Genomic DNA, 16,557 nt, shown 5'->3' with positions numbered 1-16,557 from the left:
TTGAGGTTCTTGGATTTGCTCAGAGATCTCAGAATATAGTTGATTTAGGACTATATTTCAGTGAAAGAATACAGAGCAAAATCAGTAAAGGGAAAAGGTACATAGATGTCCTTTCTTTTCTTTTTTTAATTTAAATTCAATTAGCCAAGGGCGCCTGGGTGGCTCGGTTGAGTGACTGCCTTCGGCTCAGGTCATGATCCTGGAGTCCTGGGATCGAGTCCCACATCGGGCTCCCTGCTCAGCAGGGAGTCTGCCTCTCCCTCTGACCCTCTTCCCTCTCGTGCTCTCTATCTTTCATTCTCTCTCAAATAAATAAATAAAATCTTTAAAAAAAATTCAGTTAGCCAACATATAGTACATTATTAGATTTTGATGTAGTATTCAATGATTCATTAGTTGCGTATAACACCCAGAGCTCATCACATCACGTGTCCTCCTTAATGCCCATCACACATCACCCAATTACCCCATCCCCGCATGCACCTCCCTTTCCACAACCCTCAGTTTGTTTCCCGGAGTTGAGAGTCTCATGGTTTGTCTCCCTCTCTGATTTCTTCCCATTCAGTTTTCCCTCCCTCCCCCATGATCCTGTGCTCTATTCCTTATAGTCCAGATACGAGTGAAAGGAAACCAGGCGTGAGCTTCTAAAAGCCCTCTTCCCACGGTATCAGGACTCACTCAACTCCAGCATTGAATTGTGGCCACACGTGTGAAATGCCTACAAAAAGACTTCATTAGAGACCAGTACCCAGGGTTCTTATTAAGGGCTGGTCATGTAGGCACCATCTACTTAGCATGTAACAAAATCCAAGCCTACAAGAGGAAGAGCAGGTATTCAGAGTAAACCACATCATACAGTTCAAACACAGTGAACCTCTCTTAGCAGTAATGAAATGGCATAGTCTTCCCAAATCCATGTTCCCTGACACCAGCCAAAGTCCAGGCTTGCAAGCAGGGCTTTCTAAGGATCACGGTTTCAGAACTGCTCTATAAACTTTCCTGCGTACGTGGTGTACAAAAATCTAGGGCCTATTAATTTTTTTTCCTTTTAAACTGTCACCAAATACTGGATAAATCATCACCAAAGCAATTATTTGTAACAAATCTCACCAGATTAAGCCAAAAGTACTTAACTCCTAAAACTGAAAAGACTACAGGTATGGCAGGGGTGCCTGGGTGGCTCAGTCATTAAGCGTCTGCCTTCGGCTCAGGTCGTGATCCCAGGGTCCTGGGATCAAGCCCCGTGTTGGGCTTCCTGCTCTGCGGGAAGCCTGCTTCTCCCTCTCCCACTCCCCCTGCTTGTGTTCCCTCTCCTGTTGTGTCTCTCTCTGTCAAATAAAATCTTAAAAAAAAAAAAAAGACTACAGGTATGGTGTATACCTAAGCTACATAGCAGGGGTCCTCAAGGTGGTCACAGGTAGTGACAGCACCTGAGACTGGCTGCCTTGTGTTCATGTTCGTGTCTCCCAAAGTGGGAGGCCTAGACTCCCAACCACCCTCAGCAGTAAATTTTTAGATCTGTATCTAGTTCCAGAGCTTTTGTGAGATCATCCAGTTTCAGCTCCGTCTTGTCACCATGTTTCCCTATCTTAGCTTTGAACTTACCTACCTTTGATGGGGCTTGTTTGAGGTCATCATCTTTTCTCTGTTTGAAAAGGAGAAGCTTCCCAAGTCATTAACATCAAACCATATTGGTAGGATATCCATTTAAAGATCTGAGTGCAGTACCACAGCATTTCCTGTTTATTTGACACACTGTGACTGATTCTAAAGTTATCAGTCTCAGAACCTCTGCCTATTCATCTGGAGATTGACATAACCAGATTAATCTCTCTCAAGAATTAAATATTTGTATTAAGACATAGCATATGTAACAAAATATCAATCTCCAGATGAATAGGCAGAGGTTCTGAGACTGATAAAGTGGGGAGTCTGCTTCTCCCTCTGACCCTCCCCCTCTCATGTTCTCTCTCTCTCTCATTCTCTCAAATAAATAAAGTCTTTAAAAAAAAGTATAAATACTTTGATTTTTTTTTACTGCCAAGAATAATGCCTGGACATTGAAAAGCAGCACATCAATATAGGAAAGTCAAAAGAAGAAAGTGGGAAGTAGTAGGAATTCACCACCATTAATATTTTGATGAGCATGCTTCAGTACATCTATGTATACAAGTAAGAGTTGTATAGAATTTTACAAACTTAGAACCTAATGCATACTATTTTCTAATTAGAGTTTTTCACTAAATTGAAACAATTCTTGAAGTTCATGTCAATAAATTAACCTCCAACCACATTTCTAGTGCCTACACAGTATTCTGGTGTACCAACCATCATTTTTTCCTTAACCAGTTCCCTGCTGATGAAGATCTGTGTGATGGTCAATTTTATGTAGCAACTCGCCTAGACTACAGTCCCCAGTTATTATGTCACAGACCTAGGTGTTAGGAAGGTATTTTGTAAATGTGATTAAAGTCCAGAATCAATTGACTTTGCGTAGGGTGTAGTATCCTAGATAACTTGGGTTGGCCTGATTTAACAAGTTGAAAGTCCTTAAGAGCAGAGCTGAAGCTTCCCTGTAAGAAACCATTATTCTGTCTGTTGGTAGCATCTTTTGTTTGTGGCCAAGACGTCCATTTTGGCCTTCCTGATGTCCTGTCCTAAGGATTTTGACTTTGCCAAGCCAGCCCCACAATCTAGTAAGTCAGTTTCTTGGAATAAATCTCTTCACTTAATTCTCTTTCTTTGGTTGAATCTATGAAAAAAAGGATTTTTGCTCCAAGGGTGGTTCTAGAGGAACAGAATGTTAAGAATAAATTTTCTGAATTGTGTTTTCCAGGACTGGTTCTTGAATCTTACTATATTTAAAGGCACGAATGACTCTATTTCCCATGGAAAATAGGGCATTTGCAATGGTGTGACAGCAAACATATGAAATATATATTCAGTATTCCTAAGGAAATAACTATTGAAGACCTTAGAACATATTGATTGGTCAAGCTAAGGAGTATAAGGGGGGGTTGTTCCTAACTATGTTGGAGAAAGTGGGGGGAAAAAGAGCACATGGCTTCAAATTCCAGCTCAAGTATTAATGACTTGAGAGTTCAAGTCATTATGCACTGGCTTCTTGACCTTTCCTGTTGTCATGCACTGAAATAAAGTTCTCAGACACCAATCTGAGCGGCTGTGCAGGGCTGCCTTCTGCAAGGGAGGGCGGCAGCAGCTGAATCCTGTACATAGCTTTTATTTATTTATCTTTTTATCAGAAAAGCAAGGACAGATGCCTGGAAGCATGGGAAAGGAGTACAAAGGGATGGCAAATATCCTGAAGCTGTAAAGCAGGCCTGCACTCTCTCCTATGCGTAGGCACGCAGGGAGTCAGTCATGGGATAAAGGAGGAGCAGGATGTTTGGGCTAGCAATCGCCAGGACCAGAAAGGGGGAGATTAAAGGTTACATTCTTTCATAGCTCCTAACTTATGCCCTGCCCCTGGGGATCATGGGATCCTGTTCCTACCAGGCGATTGCGTTCAAATGCCTGAGAACAGGAACACTGCTGACATTTCAGCTGCTTCCACAATCACTCCTTAGGGCTTACAGTATATTTTCTAAGAATAACTCTACACTTGGGGCGCCTGGGTGGCTCAGTCAGTTAAGCATCTGCCTTCGGCTCAGGTCACGATCCCAGGGTCCTGGGATGGAGACCCACGTCAGGCTCCCCACTTGGCGGGGAGCCTGCTTCTCCCTCTTCCTCTGCCTGCCACTCCACCTACTTGTGCTCTCTCTTTCTCTGTCAAATAAATAAATAAAATCTTAAAAAAAGCATAACTCTACATTTCCTTGTTGATCTTTGTGTCCCTAGTGAATAAAAAGATGGCAAGCTACTAAATTATTATTTGATCTACATAGGTGGCAGAGTTTTAGGTCAAGTAAATAGAAGTCTAACTTGAATCATCAAAACAGAGAATCACAGCTCCTGAATCAATTCTGAGACATGTCCAGTTTACAAACCCAGAATCCTTTGGGTAAAGGAGAGGCCAGGTCCTCTTGAGGATGGAACCTTCCATACTGCAAAAATGTGGGCTGTTAATCTTTTCTCCAGAGTTCCCCAAAGGGACCTACGGCTATTGTACCTGGGTGACTATGCACTGAGAGGAAATAATCAAACTTTTTTTTTTTTTTTTTTTGCAGTGACTGAATCATTGCTGCTCTCAAATGGTACATTGATGATATTGTGCTGATTGGATCTGGTGAGCAAGAGGTAGGAACTACCTTAGATGTATTGACTTGCATGTCAGAGGGTGGGAATAAATCCCAGAAATATGCAGGGGTCTTGCACCTCACGTAAAATTTCCAGGCATTCAGTGTTGCATGTTGAGCTGTCCTTCTAGGTGAAGAATGTGTCGGGGCGCCTGAGTGGCTCAGTCGGTTGAGCGTCTGCCTTCTGCTCAGGTCATGATCTCAGGGTCCTAGGATCGAGTCCTGGACCTGCTCAGTGGGGAGTCTGCTTCTCCCTCTCCCTCTCCTCTCTCTCTCTGTCAAATAAAGTCTTAAAAAAAAAAAAAGAATGTTTTGTATCTTCCCACAAAAATGAGTTACAATATCTAGTGAGCCTCTTTGGATTTTAGAGGTAATATAAGCCTAATCAGGGTGTGCCACTTTGCCCTTTATGAATGACCTGAAAACTTTCTGACTGGGCCCAGAACAAGAGAAGCTTCTGCAATAGGTCTTGGCAGCCATGTAAGCTGCTCTGCCACTTTCTATTTACCCTATCATCCTGAGGTAATTGGCTTCATGGTATGGTGAAATTATATTTGAAGCCTCAGTTATACTGCCAATTAGGGGGCAGTAACCTGTGGGGCTGCACACCATCCTCCCAGATGCTGTATATGCTCTAAATCAATGTCCAGTGTGTAATATTGTTTCACCAGATGTCAGGGGCTGTTTTTCATTCTCAATTCACTCAATGCAACATCATACAGCCATCATGTGGGAAGAGTTAGATTTTCAGTGACTGATACTAGAAAATGTTTAGCTTATACTGAGTTTAGAAAAATGGATAGAGAACATGAGACCTCATTTTTAAAAATCAAATATGTATGTTGATAGGTATATGTAACTTTATGTAGAGACAAACATATTTGAGACAAACATTTTTTATCTTCAAGGGGAAAGATTCTAGGCGCATTTTTTTCTTATTTACTTCATGCTATTTTTAGTTTTCAGTAACATACCTGTTTAATAATTGCTAACTATAATAAAGAATTTTAACCAGAAAATATAAAGGAAAAAACTCAACACTAGAACATGCTCCCTCACCTACAAAATCCTCCTCAGTGCTTTGGCATTAAATCGTAGGCTTTGGGAATCAGAATAACTCAAATGTCAAGCTCTGCAGCAGTCCTGCTTGCTTTGAGAGAGTGGACAATTTTTAACTTCACTGAAACTTGACGTTTTCACCTCCGAAGCGTGATAATTTTAATGAAAAGTTTAAGTGAGGGAAGAGCGATTTTCGATGAGGACAAGCTTCCACTTTGGCCCTTTTAAGCTGTTTTTCCTACTAAACTTGTGGTACATCAGGGTCTGGAGTAGGGGCGGGTAACTTCCTCGCTCCTCACCGCCTCTCCCGAATCATTCTACACCACCCATTCTTAAACTCTGTTTTAGCCTCATATCGTCAGATTATGACTAAACATCATCCTCCTTTCAATCACCTAGTGTCGCCTAAGCGATCATTTCCCGTTAATTTCCTGAAGATTTTATCTCCTCACCCGTTCCCTTTCCAACAATACTCCTGTCACAATTGGGAGGCATTTCGAATTCAGGAAGTTGTATCCATGGAATAATGTTGCTGAGGACTCAGGCAGAGGTAACGCAGACTCTTAACGTAGAAAGCCGTATGACCACCCAAGAAGTCGGGACTATGTGATTCCTTCCATTCTGGCATTTGGGGAAGTATAGACAAGGAGCTCCCAGTAGCCGCAACACTTGTTTTGGAGGGTGAGATTAAGAATGTTCTGCCTTCAGCATTCTGGGAGGTGTAGTCCAGACGCTCTGTGTGGTGGCGAGCACTTCCGCTCCGGAAGGTAGATCTGATGCATTCTGGGAGGTGCAGTCCCGACGCTCTGTGTGGTAGCGTGCACTTCCGCTCTGGAAGGCGGATCTGGTGCTTTCTGGGAAGTGTAGTCCAGGAGCTCCGCGGTCTCGCGGGCACTTCCGTTGGGGGAGTGTGAGGTTGCTACCGAATTTTCTTTGGGAGAGGTGCGTCAGTTCCGCCTCTCCCGTCGCTTCCAAACTTCCTGGATCTGCGCTTGGTACCTGCAGCGACCGGGCGATTGAGGAGAAAAGAAACCTGGGTAGAGTACGGAGGTATGGAGCTGGAGGGCTGTGGTGTGCATCTCAGGGGGAGTCTCTGCGTTCAGGGTGGTTTGCGAGTCCTGGGGTGGGGTGGGGTCACCTATGGCCTGGTTTGAGAGTTTCTGCGTGTCTCAGCTCGCCCAGTGTCTGCCTCCCTACACCCACGGGTGCTTCTGCTTCCTGGTGTTGGGGAATTGAAAGAGGTGGTGAAAGCTGCCTCCATTTTGACCTCAGACTTTCTAGTTGGCTTCTTTCCAGCTTGTCTCCGCTCGGGTGGGAGACCCCCGAGGGCATAGCATCCCCTGGTGGGAACCCAGACTACCCCCTCATGCAATAAGGACTGCTCTGAGCCAGCAGGGCCCCACCCGTGATTGAGACAGTGATCACTTGCCCTTTGCTGCGCACCTGCCGTTGCCCCACATTTTCCTTGTATAAACCTGGAAGTATTTTCAGTACCCTGAAGACAGCCTTTGAGCTGTTTGTAGTCTTTTTGGTGTTGGCCTCACTGAAATAAATTTCCTTTCTTATTTCACCACCACTCGTTTCTCTGCCTGTGGATTTTGTCAGGGGCAAGAGGTCGAATCTGGTCTGTTTGGGAATCCCAGAGCCAGGTGCGTGTCAGTTATAGTGATACAAATAAAAATCTAAAAACGGGTTCTGGCACATGGTGAATGGTGACCTTTCTTAGTATTAATTTCCTGAGGAGCAGTCAGGTCCCTGGGTTAGGGTCAGATATCCCACGACAGAACCTTCTCTGTTCTCGGATTCCTGCATGATGCTGGGTAATCCCAGGACCCTTATAAACTCTCTTTTAGGAAGGCGAGGGTGTAACAGAACCAACGTGAGTTCCCTCCTTGGTGAGTTAGAAACTACCAGCTTGAATCATTGCACAAAGGAAGCTTATTTGCCACAAATAAAGAAATCACAGGGAATGGCTTCCAAAACCGCGATTCCCCAAAAGGGGGTGAATGGGTTCCTTTTGTTTAGGGTTAGGAAGGAGTTTTAGATAGGGAAGTCTTGTCATCCTATGTAGAGGCGGGCATAAGGTTGAGCATGCGCCTTAAGGAAACATGCCTATACATACACTATGTTATGTAAATGAGGCTGAGCCCTCCCTCCCTCCCCCCACGTTGGGCAGAGATTTTAGTATTATAATGAAGCAAAGGAAATAGGTCATTCCAGAAGTCACTCCATGGTTCTTCTGTGCAAGCATGAGTTGGGCTCCAAAGGTCTGGGTGGTCTGGGCCTGGGGAATGTCTTGGCAGTTGTCATCACCCAAGGCGTGGTTTCAGGTTTCACTTGCCTGAGTTAAGAGGTAAGCTAGAGGGGCACCTGGGTGGCTCGGTCGTTTGGTCCCAGGGTCCTGCGATCAAGCCCAGCATCGGGCTCCCTGCTCCGCGGGAAGCCTGCTTCTCCCTCTCCCAAGGTAAGCTAGGGGAGAAGAGCTTAAGGAAAAATGTAAGACAAAGGTTAATGAGTACAAGCAGGTGGGCAGTAAACATCAGGTCTTGGGCTCTAGTTGTTGACAAGGGTTGCTTCCAGATTGCACGGAGGGGAGGGGAGGTTTTAACTTTTACTGAGAAGGGCGACATGACCATGGCATTTCATAACATTCTTTTCTTTCCCCAGCCTGACTTCTCACAAAGGGCTGCACGGAGGTGGAAGGAGTGACGCCTTGGCTACTGACAGCAAGGTTCCACGTGAGTGGGATTTGGCATTTTTCTTTTATAACAGTATTCACATCAGTCGGATAATACATAGGATGTGTAATCGGGCATGGGCATTAATAATGAATGCTTAATTGCCGACCTCACCAATGACGGTTTTATACAAACGAATACATTGTACCACACCATAACTCTGTGAAGAAATTCTGCTTTCTTTTTCTGTTCTCTAAAATGATATTAAGACCCACGGAGCATAAATGATTTGCCCATTGTCCCCACCTAGTAAAGAGGCTGAGCTGGGGTTGGGATGAAAGCAGTCTGAGTCCAGAACTCGAGTTCCTAATCTCTTGGATATGTTCTCGTTAAGCCATAGGAACTAGCAGGAATCAGACCCCGGGTAGTTAGCACTTGATTCTGGAGGACCTGAAAAGCAAGGCTAATGGGCTTCGACTTTTCTGAGTTTTTTCAAGTATTGTCAACTATTTTGTTTCACTTATTACTAATAATATGTTTTATTCATATGGAATCATGGAAAATTCAGAAAATACAGAAATATGAGGGAAAAAAATTTTCAATTATCCATTAATCCATAATGTAAACATAGCAACTGTGAAGCTTTTAATGCATTTCTGTTTGGTGGTTCTTTGTGTATGTTTGTTATGTTTGTTTATAAACAAATTATCATATATTTCTTTGTGTTTGTCCCCTGGTGTATTTTAACTATGGACCTTTTTTTTAAGATTTTATTTTATTCTTTATTTTTTTATGATAATTTCTTTTTATTTTTTTTATATTTTATTACGTTCAGTTAGCCAGCATACAGTACATCATAAGTTTTTATTGTAGTGTTCAACAGTTCATTAGTTGCATATAACACCCAGTGCTCATCCCAACATGTGCCCTCCTTAATACCCATCACCCAGTTACCCCATCCCCCCACCCTCTTTATTTTTTTAAAAAAGATCTATTTATTTATTTATTGGGTAGGGGGGAGAGAGAAAGAGCACGCATGAAGAGTGTGCCTGCTCATGCAGGGGATGGGGCAGAGGGAGAAGGAGAGAATCTTAAGCAGACTCCCTGCTGAGCGTGGAGCCTGATGCAGGGCTTGATCCCAGGACCCTGAGATCATGACCTGAGCCTAAATCAAGAGTCTGTCACTTAACTGACTGAGCCACCCAGGCACCCCTTAAGATTTTATCTTTAAGTAATCTCTACCCAATGTGGGGCTCAAACTTATAACCCCAGGATGAAGAGTTGCATGCTCCACTGACTGAGCCAGCCAGGTGCCCCATAACTATGGAAACTTTTTTTTTTTTTAAAGATTTTATTTATTTGAGAGAGAGAATGAGATAGAGAGAGGGCATGAGAAGGGGGAGGGCCCGAGGGAGAAGCAGACTCACTGCTGAGCAGGGAGCCTGATGCGGGACTCGATCCCGGGATTCCGGGATCATGACCTGAGCCGAAGGCAGTCGCTTAACCAACTGAGCCACCCAGGTGCCCAACTGTGGAAACTTTTAAACACTGCCAAGAAAGAATAAACTAATGAGCTTCCATAAAATTTCGTGATCATCTTTGTTATTCCCATTATTACTGTTATGGCTGTTTCCTGATATTTTAAGACTTTACTTATTTTTTATTTTTATTTTTTTAAGATTTTATTTATTTATTTGACAGAGAGAAACACAGCGAGAGAGGGAACACAAGCAGGGGGAGTGGGGGAGGGAGAAGCAGGCTTCCCGCCGAGTAGGGAGCCCGATGCGGGGCTCAATCGCAGGAGCCTGAGATCATGACCTGAGCCGAAGGCGGACGCTTAAAAACTGAGCCACCCAGGTGCCCCAAGACTTTGTTTTTATATAATTAAAAGTTTTTCCATTGAAAAGTTGCAAAAATAGTATAAGGAATTCTCATATACTCTTTACCCAAATACCCCAATTGTTAACATTTTGCCTGTTTTGTGGCTCCATCAGCCACATAACACCAGGAATATACCTGTAATTCAATGACAGCTTACTTTAGCTTTCTGAAGGAAGGAAGTCCCACAGGAGGTATCTTGGGAAGAGGGATTTAGGAGAGGCTGATTATAGAAATTTAGCACCACTTAGTTGGTAATAATTAGATATTATACTACATAATAGTATCTATTAGTTATCAATTAGATGTTAGGTATGTAGTAAGTTATTACTAACAGTAGTTAATAGTGTTACCTGTTAGATAATGGTGGAAAACGTTATATAACATCCTGTTATGTAATCCACAGTCTTGTAGTTAATTTTGTTCTGTTTTTCATTCAAAGGCCTTATAACCAGTCTCCCCTCCCCATCCCAGTTCAAAGTCCCAATTTTATGCTTTGCTAAGCTGTATATTTGTTTATAAACATTTACAAAAACTTTATCATACTTGATGTTCCTTAACGTGGAATGCGTTCCATAGCCTTTGTCTTTTTCATTGATGCTTTTCTTTTTTAACTTTTTATTTTTCCATGTAAGCTCTACGCTCAGTGTGGGGCCTCGAATTCGTGACCCCAAGATCAAGAGTCGCATGCTGTACTGACTGAGCCAGGTGCCCCTGTTCCTGAAGCAATATTTATTCATTTATTTTTTATTATTTTTTAGATTTTATTTATATAGAGAGAGGGAGGATGCAAGTGGGGGAAGGGGCAGAGGAAGAGGGAGAGAGAGAATCTCAATCCGACTCTGTGCTCAGTGTGGAGCCCGACAAGGGCTCAATCCCATGACCCTGAGATCATGACCTGAGCTGAAATCAACAGTCGGACACCCAGTCGACTCACCCACCCAGGAGCCGGTTCTTGATGCTTTTTAAAGAGTATAGAGGGAAGTCGTTTTGGAGAAAGTTCTTCATTTGGGGTTTATCTGATGTATACATGTTTAGGTTTTGTTCTGAGTCATTGGCAGGGATTCCGCAGAACCATTGAGGCATCCTTGTCATTGCAGCGTAACAGGAGCCAAAGGATGTTGGTTTGTCTGCGTTTTGGTGAACTCAACTTTGTTGACTAGCTAAGGTGATTTCTATTAGGTTTCTCCATTTTAAAGGTACTATTTTTTTTCATCAGAATTAATAAAGTCTTCTTATGGGAAGATACACTTGTTAGTGGGCATTCTTAAAGATTTATTTATTTGAGAGAGAGGATTTTTATTTATTTGTGAGAGAGAGAGATTGTGAGTAAGGGGTGGGGAAGAGGGAGAGGGAGAAGCAGACTCCCCGCAGAGCAGGGAGGCCAACATGGGGCTCGATCCCAGGACCCTGGGATCATGACCTGAGCCAAAGGCAGGCACTTAACCAACTGAGCCACCCAGGTGCACCCCATGAATCATGATTTTTAGTAACTTTGCTGAGTGGTGCAGCGATTGCTATAATTCAGTTTAGACCATTTTTGTTTCCCCAGTTGGATTCCTCATGCCTATTTTCAGTTAACGCCCCATTTTCTCCCCTAATGCCCCAGAGACCACTAACCTGCTTTCTGTCTCTGTAGATTTCCCTCTCCTGGACATTTCATAGAAAAAGAATCCTATAGTATCTGACCTTTTGTGACTGGTGTCTTTCACTTTCAGCAGTGTTTACACGGTTCATCCATGCTGTAGCGTGATCAGTACTCCTTCCTTTTAATTGGCCAGTAATATTCCATTGTATGGGTTTGCCACAATTTGTTCATTCCTGCATAGGTCATAGCTCGACATCTTGGTAGTTTCCAGTATGAGGGTTATTAATGAATAATGGTGCTGTGAACGTTCGTGTACAGATCATGTATGGATTCACAGTCATCATCTGTGTAGGTGAGCAGCCTCCTGGGCTACCTTTAAAGCCTTTTTTTCTGCCTTCCTAGGCACCTTGCCAGGTGCAGCTCCACCTTCCTGGTACCTGTGCAATTCAGGACTCTACACACGCCCGGAAGTAGGAGGACACATGACCATGTTCAAGGTGAGTAGGGCTTGCCTTTCTCACTTTACAAATTCCATCTCATTATTCAGGTCGTCACACATTTTTCTGGGGATGACTCAAACAGAGCAACAGGCATTTGCGGACCTATTTTTGCATGTATTTTTGGTTTTTGTTTTATTATTATATATCTTACAGAGTAAAAAAATGACTAGAAATGAGTAATTCTCCCACTTCATTACTTCCCACCTGACAAATGAGCCGTTTCAACTTTCTCCTACTCTTATCTTTGTGGGCATACATAACTGAATTTGTATTCATAATATACACTTAATTTTAAATTCTGATTTTTTTTTCCCTTTGATGTTAAGTAATGTTCATTTTTTACGGTTGCATCCCATTCCCATTGAGTTGATGTATCTTTCTATCTTTAACTCCTTCCCATTCATAGGCACGTCTATGGTTTAGGAATTTTATTGTCTCAAGCAGCACTGCGGCGACCACTTTCTGACAGAAAACCTTGTCCCCCCACATCGGCTCTGAAAACAGTCTGCTAGCTTTTTGTCCTCACATTTGATACGTGCCAGGGAGGCTGTTTTTTACGTGGAATATCTAATTGCAGGCAGAACAGAGCAGGCTGGAAGTGCTGCTTCACACAGATCTTGCTGGAGGTTTGCACTCAGGGAGAGCTGGATTCCATCTTCCCCGTGCCTCGGTCCTAGTATCGGCCAGTGACTTGCATTCTGTGCCTTGACTCCTCAGAGCAGCAGAGGGAGGAGGTGTCGGCCTTATCTTCATCTTAAACATGTGACTATGAGAGACCCACTCAGATTCACACAAGGAACCACGGGCAGGAATGTGAGGCATTCTGCTTGAGTGAAAGAGGTAGACAGGAAGACAGAGTTCATTTCGGGCCCTGGGCCCTGTGGCGTGTGTGTCTGGAGTGCTTTTTTTTTTTTTTTTTTAAGATTTTTATTTATTTGGCAGAGAGAGAGAGTGAGCACAAGCAGGGGGAGCGGCAGAAGCAGAGGGGGAAGCAGGCTCCCCGCTGAGCAGGAAGCCCAATGTGGGGCTCGATCCCAGGACCCTGGGATCATGACCTGAGCCGAAGGCAGACGCTTAGCCGACTGAGCCAGCCAGGCGCCCCTGGAGCGCTCTTCTGTGAGATGATTTCCACAGGTGGTGCTGTCCCTGACCCCTGTCTTGGGCTGTGTCTCTTCCTGTGGCTGCTCCCCTTCACTGACCTGCAGGCGCAAAGACAGCAGTTAGCACAATCCTTGTATAAAATCTTTAAATTCCTCTGTGGCAAAAGACACTTTACATGGAATTACCAGGAACAGTAACCTGGGGCAAAAATATTTACCACAGGGATGCCAAAAAAGAGACAAAGCCCATAATAGGAAACTTACGCATATGGGAAAGGGAAAAAAAACCCCCAATGGAATATAAAGAAGGATACGCACAGCCATGTTAAAAGGAGAAATACGAATAAACATCTAAAAAGGGTAGTCCTTTTTTTTTTAAGATATTTTTTATTTATTTGAGAGAGAGCATGAGTGGGGGTGAGAAGGGAGGCAGAGGGAGAAGCAGGCTCACCGCTGAGCAGGGAGCCCGATGCGGGGCTTGATCCCGGGACTCCGGGATCATGACCTGAGCCGAAGGCAGACGCTTAACCAATTGAGCCACCCAGGCGCCCCTGAAAAGGTAGTTCTATTAATTTACAATCAAATAAGTGGGAATACTTATACAACTTGTTCTTCCAAATCAGATTGCCAAAACCATAGAGAAACACGTAACCTGCTCTTGGCCATTGTATGGAGAACCCGGGTTGTTGTATTCCCTTGAAAGATCAGGGAAGTAGGAAAAAGATTGGGAAGAAAATCTATCATCATATGATCGTAATTTTAAATGTGCCCATTTTTGACCTTTTAATTTTCTCTAGCAATTATTTTCAAGTCATCAGGCAGGGCAACAAGATCTACATAAAACGACGTACTTTGCAGATGGGTTATAATGAGAAAAATATGTAAAATTAAATATCATTTGTTCAGAACAGGTAAGGATAGAGGATCTGTTCTCTGGGATAACACAGAGCCACAAAATGTGATGAAAAAGGTACTGGTGTTGGCAACATGAAGAAATAATACGATTGATATCAGATGTTTGTTAGGCACCTCCTCTGTGCCATGTACTGTTCCAAAGGCAATAGGTATTCCCTTGTTTAATCCTTGAAGGAACTTCAGTGTGTGGCATTGGCAGGGTAGGAGGAGAAGGGCCTGGAAGCCTGCCGATGGACTTGAGTCCCTCAAACTCTGAAACCACTTCACACCATCCTTTCCACCTCCTCAATGCTGCCCCACTCCCAGTGGCCACTGGGTGCAAGATTGAGGTTGCGTGTGCTTGATGTTGTAGGAGACGGTGACGTTCAAGGATGTGGCGGTGGTCTTCACGGAGGAGGAGCTGGGGCTGCTGGACCCCGCCCAGAGGAAGCTGTACGGAGACGTGATGTTGGAGAACTTCAGGAATCTGATTTCTGTGGGTGAGCATAGGCGCTGTATGCCTCAATATCTGCTTCCTGGATTGACTCTGTGTCCTTGGGTGTTCAAGGCTTTGGGGCTTTTGAAATGGTTACCTGTGTTGATGGTGTACCAATAGTTTTTTTAATAAAGTAGAAAATCTCAGTTTGTTATCTCAGTTTGAAAATCTCAGTTAGCTGTAATGAATACATCACAGTAAAAATCTGCCGATTGTGTGATAGACATTGGTGAGAAATAGGTTTCTGTCATGCATATATGTCTGGGTCTTGAAATAGGTCATATTTTTTTAAATGTTTGAAAAACGCTGATTTTGATTAATTGACCGGTATGTGTAGGAATCCAAATACTCATTTGTACCTTTTGTGTGTTCATTTTATTTTTTAATTTTTTTTTAAGATTTTTATTTATTTGAGAGAGAGAGGGCTTGAGAGGGGAGGAGAGGGAGAGGGAGAAGCAGACTCTGCTAAGTGGGGAGCCCGATGGGAGGCTTGATCCCAGGATCATGACCTGAGCCGAAGGCAGACACTTAACTGAGTGAGCCACCCAGGCGCCCTTGTGTGTTCATCTTAAATATGTGACTTTGCAGGGGCGCCTGGGTGGCTCAGTCATTAAGCGTCTGCCTTCAGCTCAGGTCATGATCCCAGGGTCCTGGGATCGAGCCCCGCATCGGGCTCTCTGCTCAGCGGGAAGCCTGCTTCTCCCTCTCCCACTCCCCCTGCTTGTGTTCACTCTCTCGCTGTCTCATAAATAAATAAAATCTTTAAAAAAAAATAAAAATAAATATGTGACTTTGCATGTTCACAACACAGCACCCCTTTAGACATGATATGTTCCACTTAGAGCAAAAAAGCTTTGGATGATGCCAGCAACCAACAGAGAAGAGAGATCAGGTTAAGAACCAAGCAGATGGGAGTCCTTGCCGGTGTTCTTCCGTGTGTCTTACTTCTTCCTCCCCAGGTGACCATCTCACCTGGTCCAAATGACCAGACCCCGTCTTGAATCATTTCAGCCGTCTTTGTACGGCACACCTGTTTCCACACCTTCCCTTGTATTGTCTGTTCTCCATGTAGTGGCCAGTGTGATCCTTAGGAAGTGCAAGTCAGGGCACCATTCCTCTGCTCAAAACCCTGTACGGCTTATTTTTCTTTGAGTTAAAGCCTCTTTATTTTTTATTTTTTTAAGAGTGTATTTATTTATTTTAGAGAGAAAGAGAGAGTGCAAGAAGCGGGGAGAGGCAGAGGTAGAGGGAGGAGCAGGCTCCTCTCCGAGCAGGGCGCCTGATGCGGGGCTCGATCCCAGGACCCCGGGACCATGACCTGAGCCGAAGGCAGACGCTTAACCGACTGAGCCACTCAGGTTTCCGGAGTTAAAACCTCTTCAGGTGGCTTCTAGAGTCCTCCACGGTGTGCTCCTCTCTCCCACATCACCTCTCCACTTCCTCTTGCTCCACCCCCTCCACTCACATTGCGCCCCCCGTGTTTCTCAGCCTGGCCAGAGACGCTGCAGTGCCCACTGCCACTGTCACAAATTGCCACACACTTCACGGCTTAGAACGACACAGGTGGACTGCCACACAGTTCTCCGGGTCCTCGGTGTGACATGGTTTTTACTGGGCTACGGTCAAAGTGTCTGCACAGATGCATTTCTTTTTGGAGGCTCTAGGAGAGAATCTGTGTCTTTGCTTTTTCAGCTTCTAGAAGTTACCCCAGGTTTTTAAACTTGTGGCCCCTTTCCTCCATCTTCACTGCCAGCAGCCTTGCTTTTCCCTGTCCGTTCTTCTGCAGTCACATTGCCTTCCTACCCTCTTCTTCCATCTCGAAGGATCCTTTCCATTGCTTTGAGCCCACCCAGAAAATAGAAAATCGTCTTCCATTTTAAGGTCTGCTAATTAGCAGCCTTAATTCCATCTGCAACCTTAATTCCCCTTTGCTGTGTTATGTAACATATTCTGGGCTCCAAAAATCAGGACATGGATTCTTCGGGAGCCAGTTAATCTGCCTACTACATATCCTTCTGCCTCAGAGCCCTTACCCCCTGGCCGGTGTACTCTTACCTGAAATCCTTCGTCCCCTGCCTCCCATCCCTCCTTCCCCTCCCCACCTCCTT

General features: G+C 44.2%; 1 protein-coding gene across 4 annotated transcripts in view; it reads left to right on the top strand.

The window, feature by feature from the left end:
- Positions 1-6,191: 6,191 nt before the first annotated feature.
- The window catches only part of LOC112807193 (uncharacterized), an 18,851-nt gene continuing 8,485 nt past the window's right edge, over positions 6,192-16,557 (top strand). The window contains exons 1-4 of one of the 4 annotated variants that reach the window (XM_025849936.2): positions 6,192-6,365; positions 7,983-8,053; positions 11,812-11,956; positions 14,327-14,453. In XM_025849936.2, the coding sequence (XP_025705721.1) occupies positions 11,942-11,956; positions 14,327-14,453 (142 nt within the window). In that variant the 5' untranslated portion in view covers positions 6,192-6,365; positions 7,983-8,053; positions 11,812-11,941. Of the gene's footprint in view, positions 6,366-7,982; positions 8,054-11,777; positions 11,957-14,326; positions 14,454-16,557 lie in introns of all 4 variants that reach the window. The other 3 variants (XM_025849935.2, XM_025849937.2, XM_073886701.1) reach the window with 3 other exon arrangements.

This window comes from Callorhinus ursinus, unplaced genomic scaffold, assembly GCF_003265705.2.
Source record: "Callorhinus ursinus isolate GAN/ISIS: 27379988/994484 unplaced genomic scaffold, GSC_fseal_2.0 scaffold71, whole genome shotgun sequence".
Lineage (NCBI taxonomy): Eukaryota > Metazoa > Chordata > Mammalia > Carnivora > Otariidae > Callorhinus > Callorhinus ursinus.
This window is presented reverse-complemented; position numbering and strand designations above follow the sequence as displayed.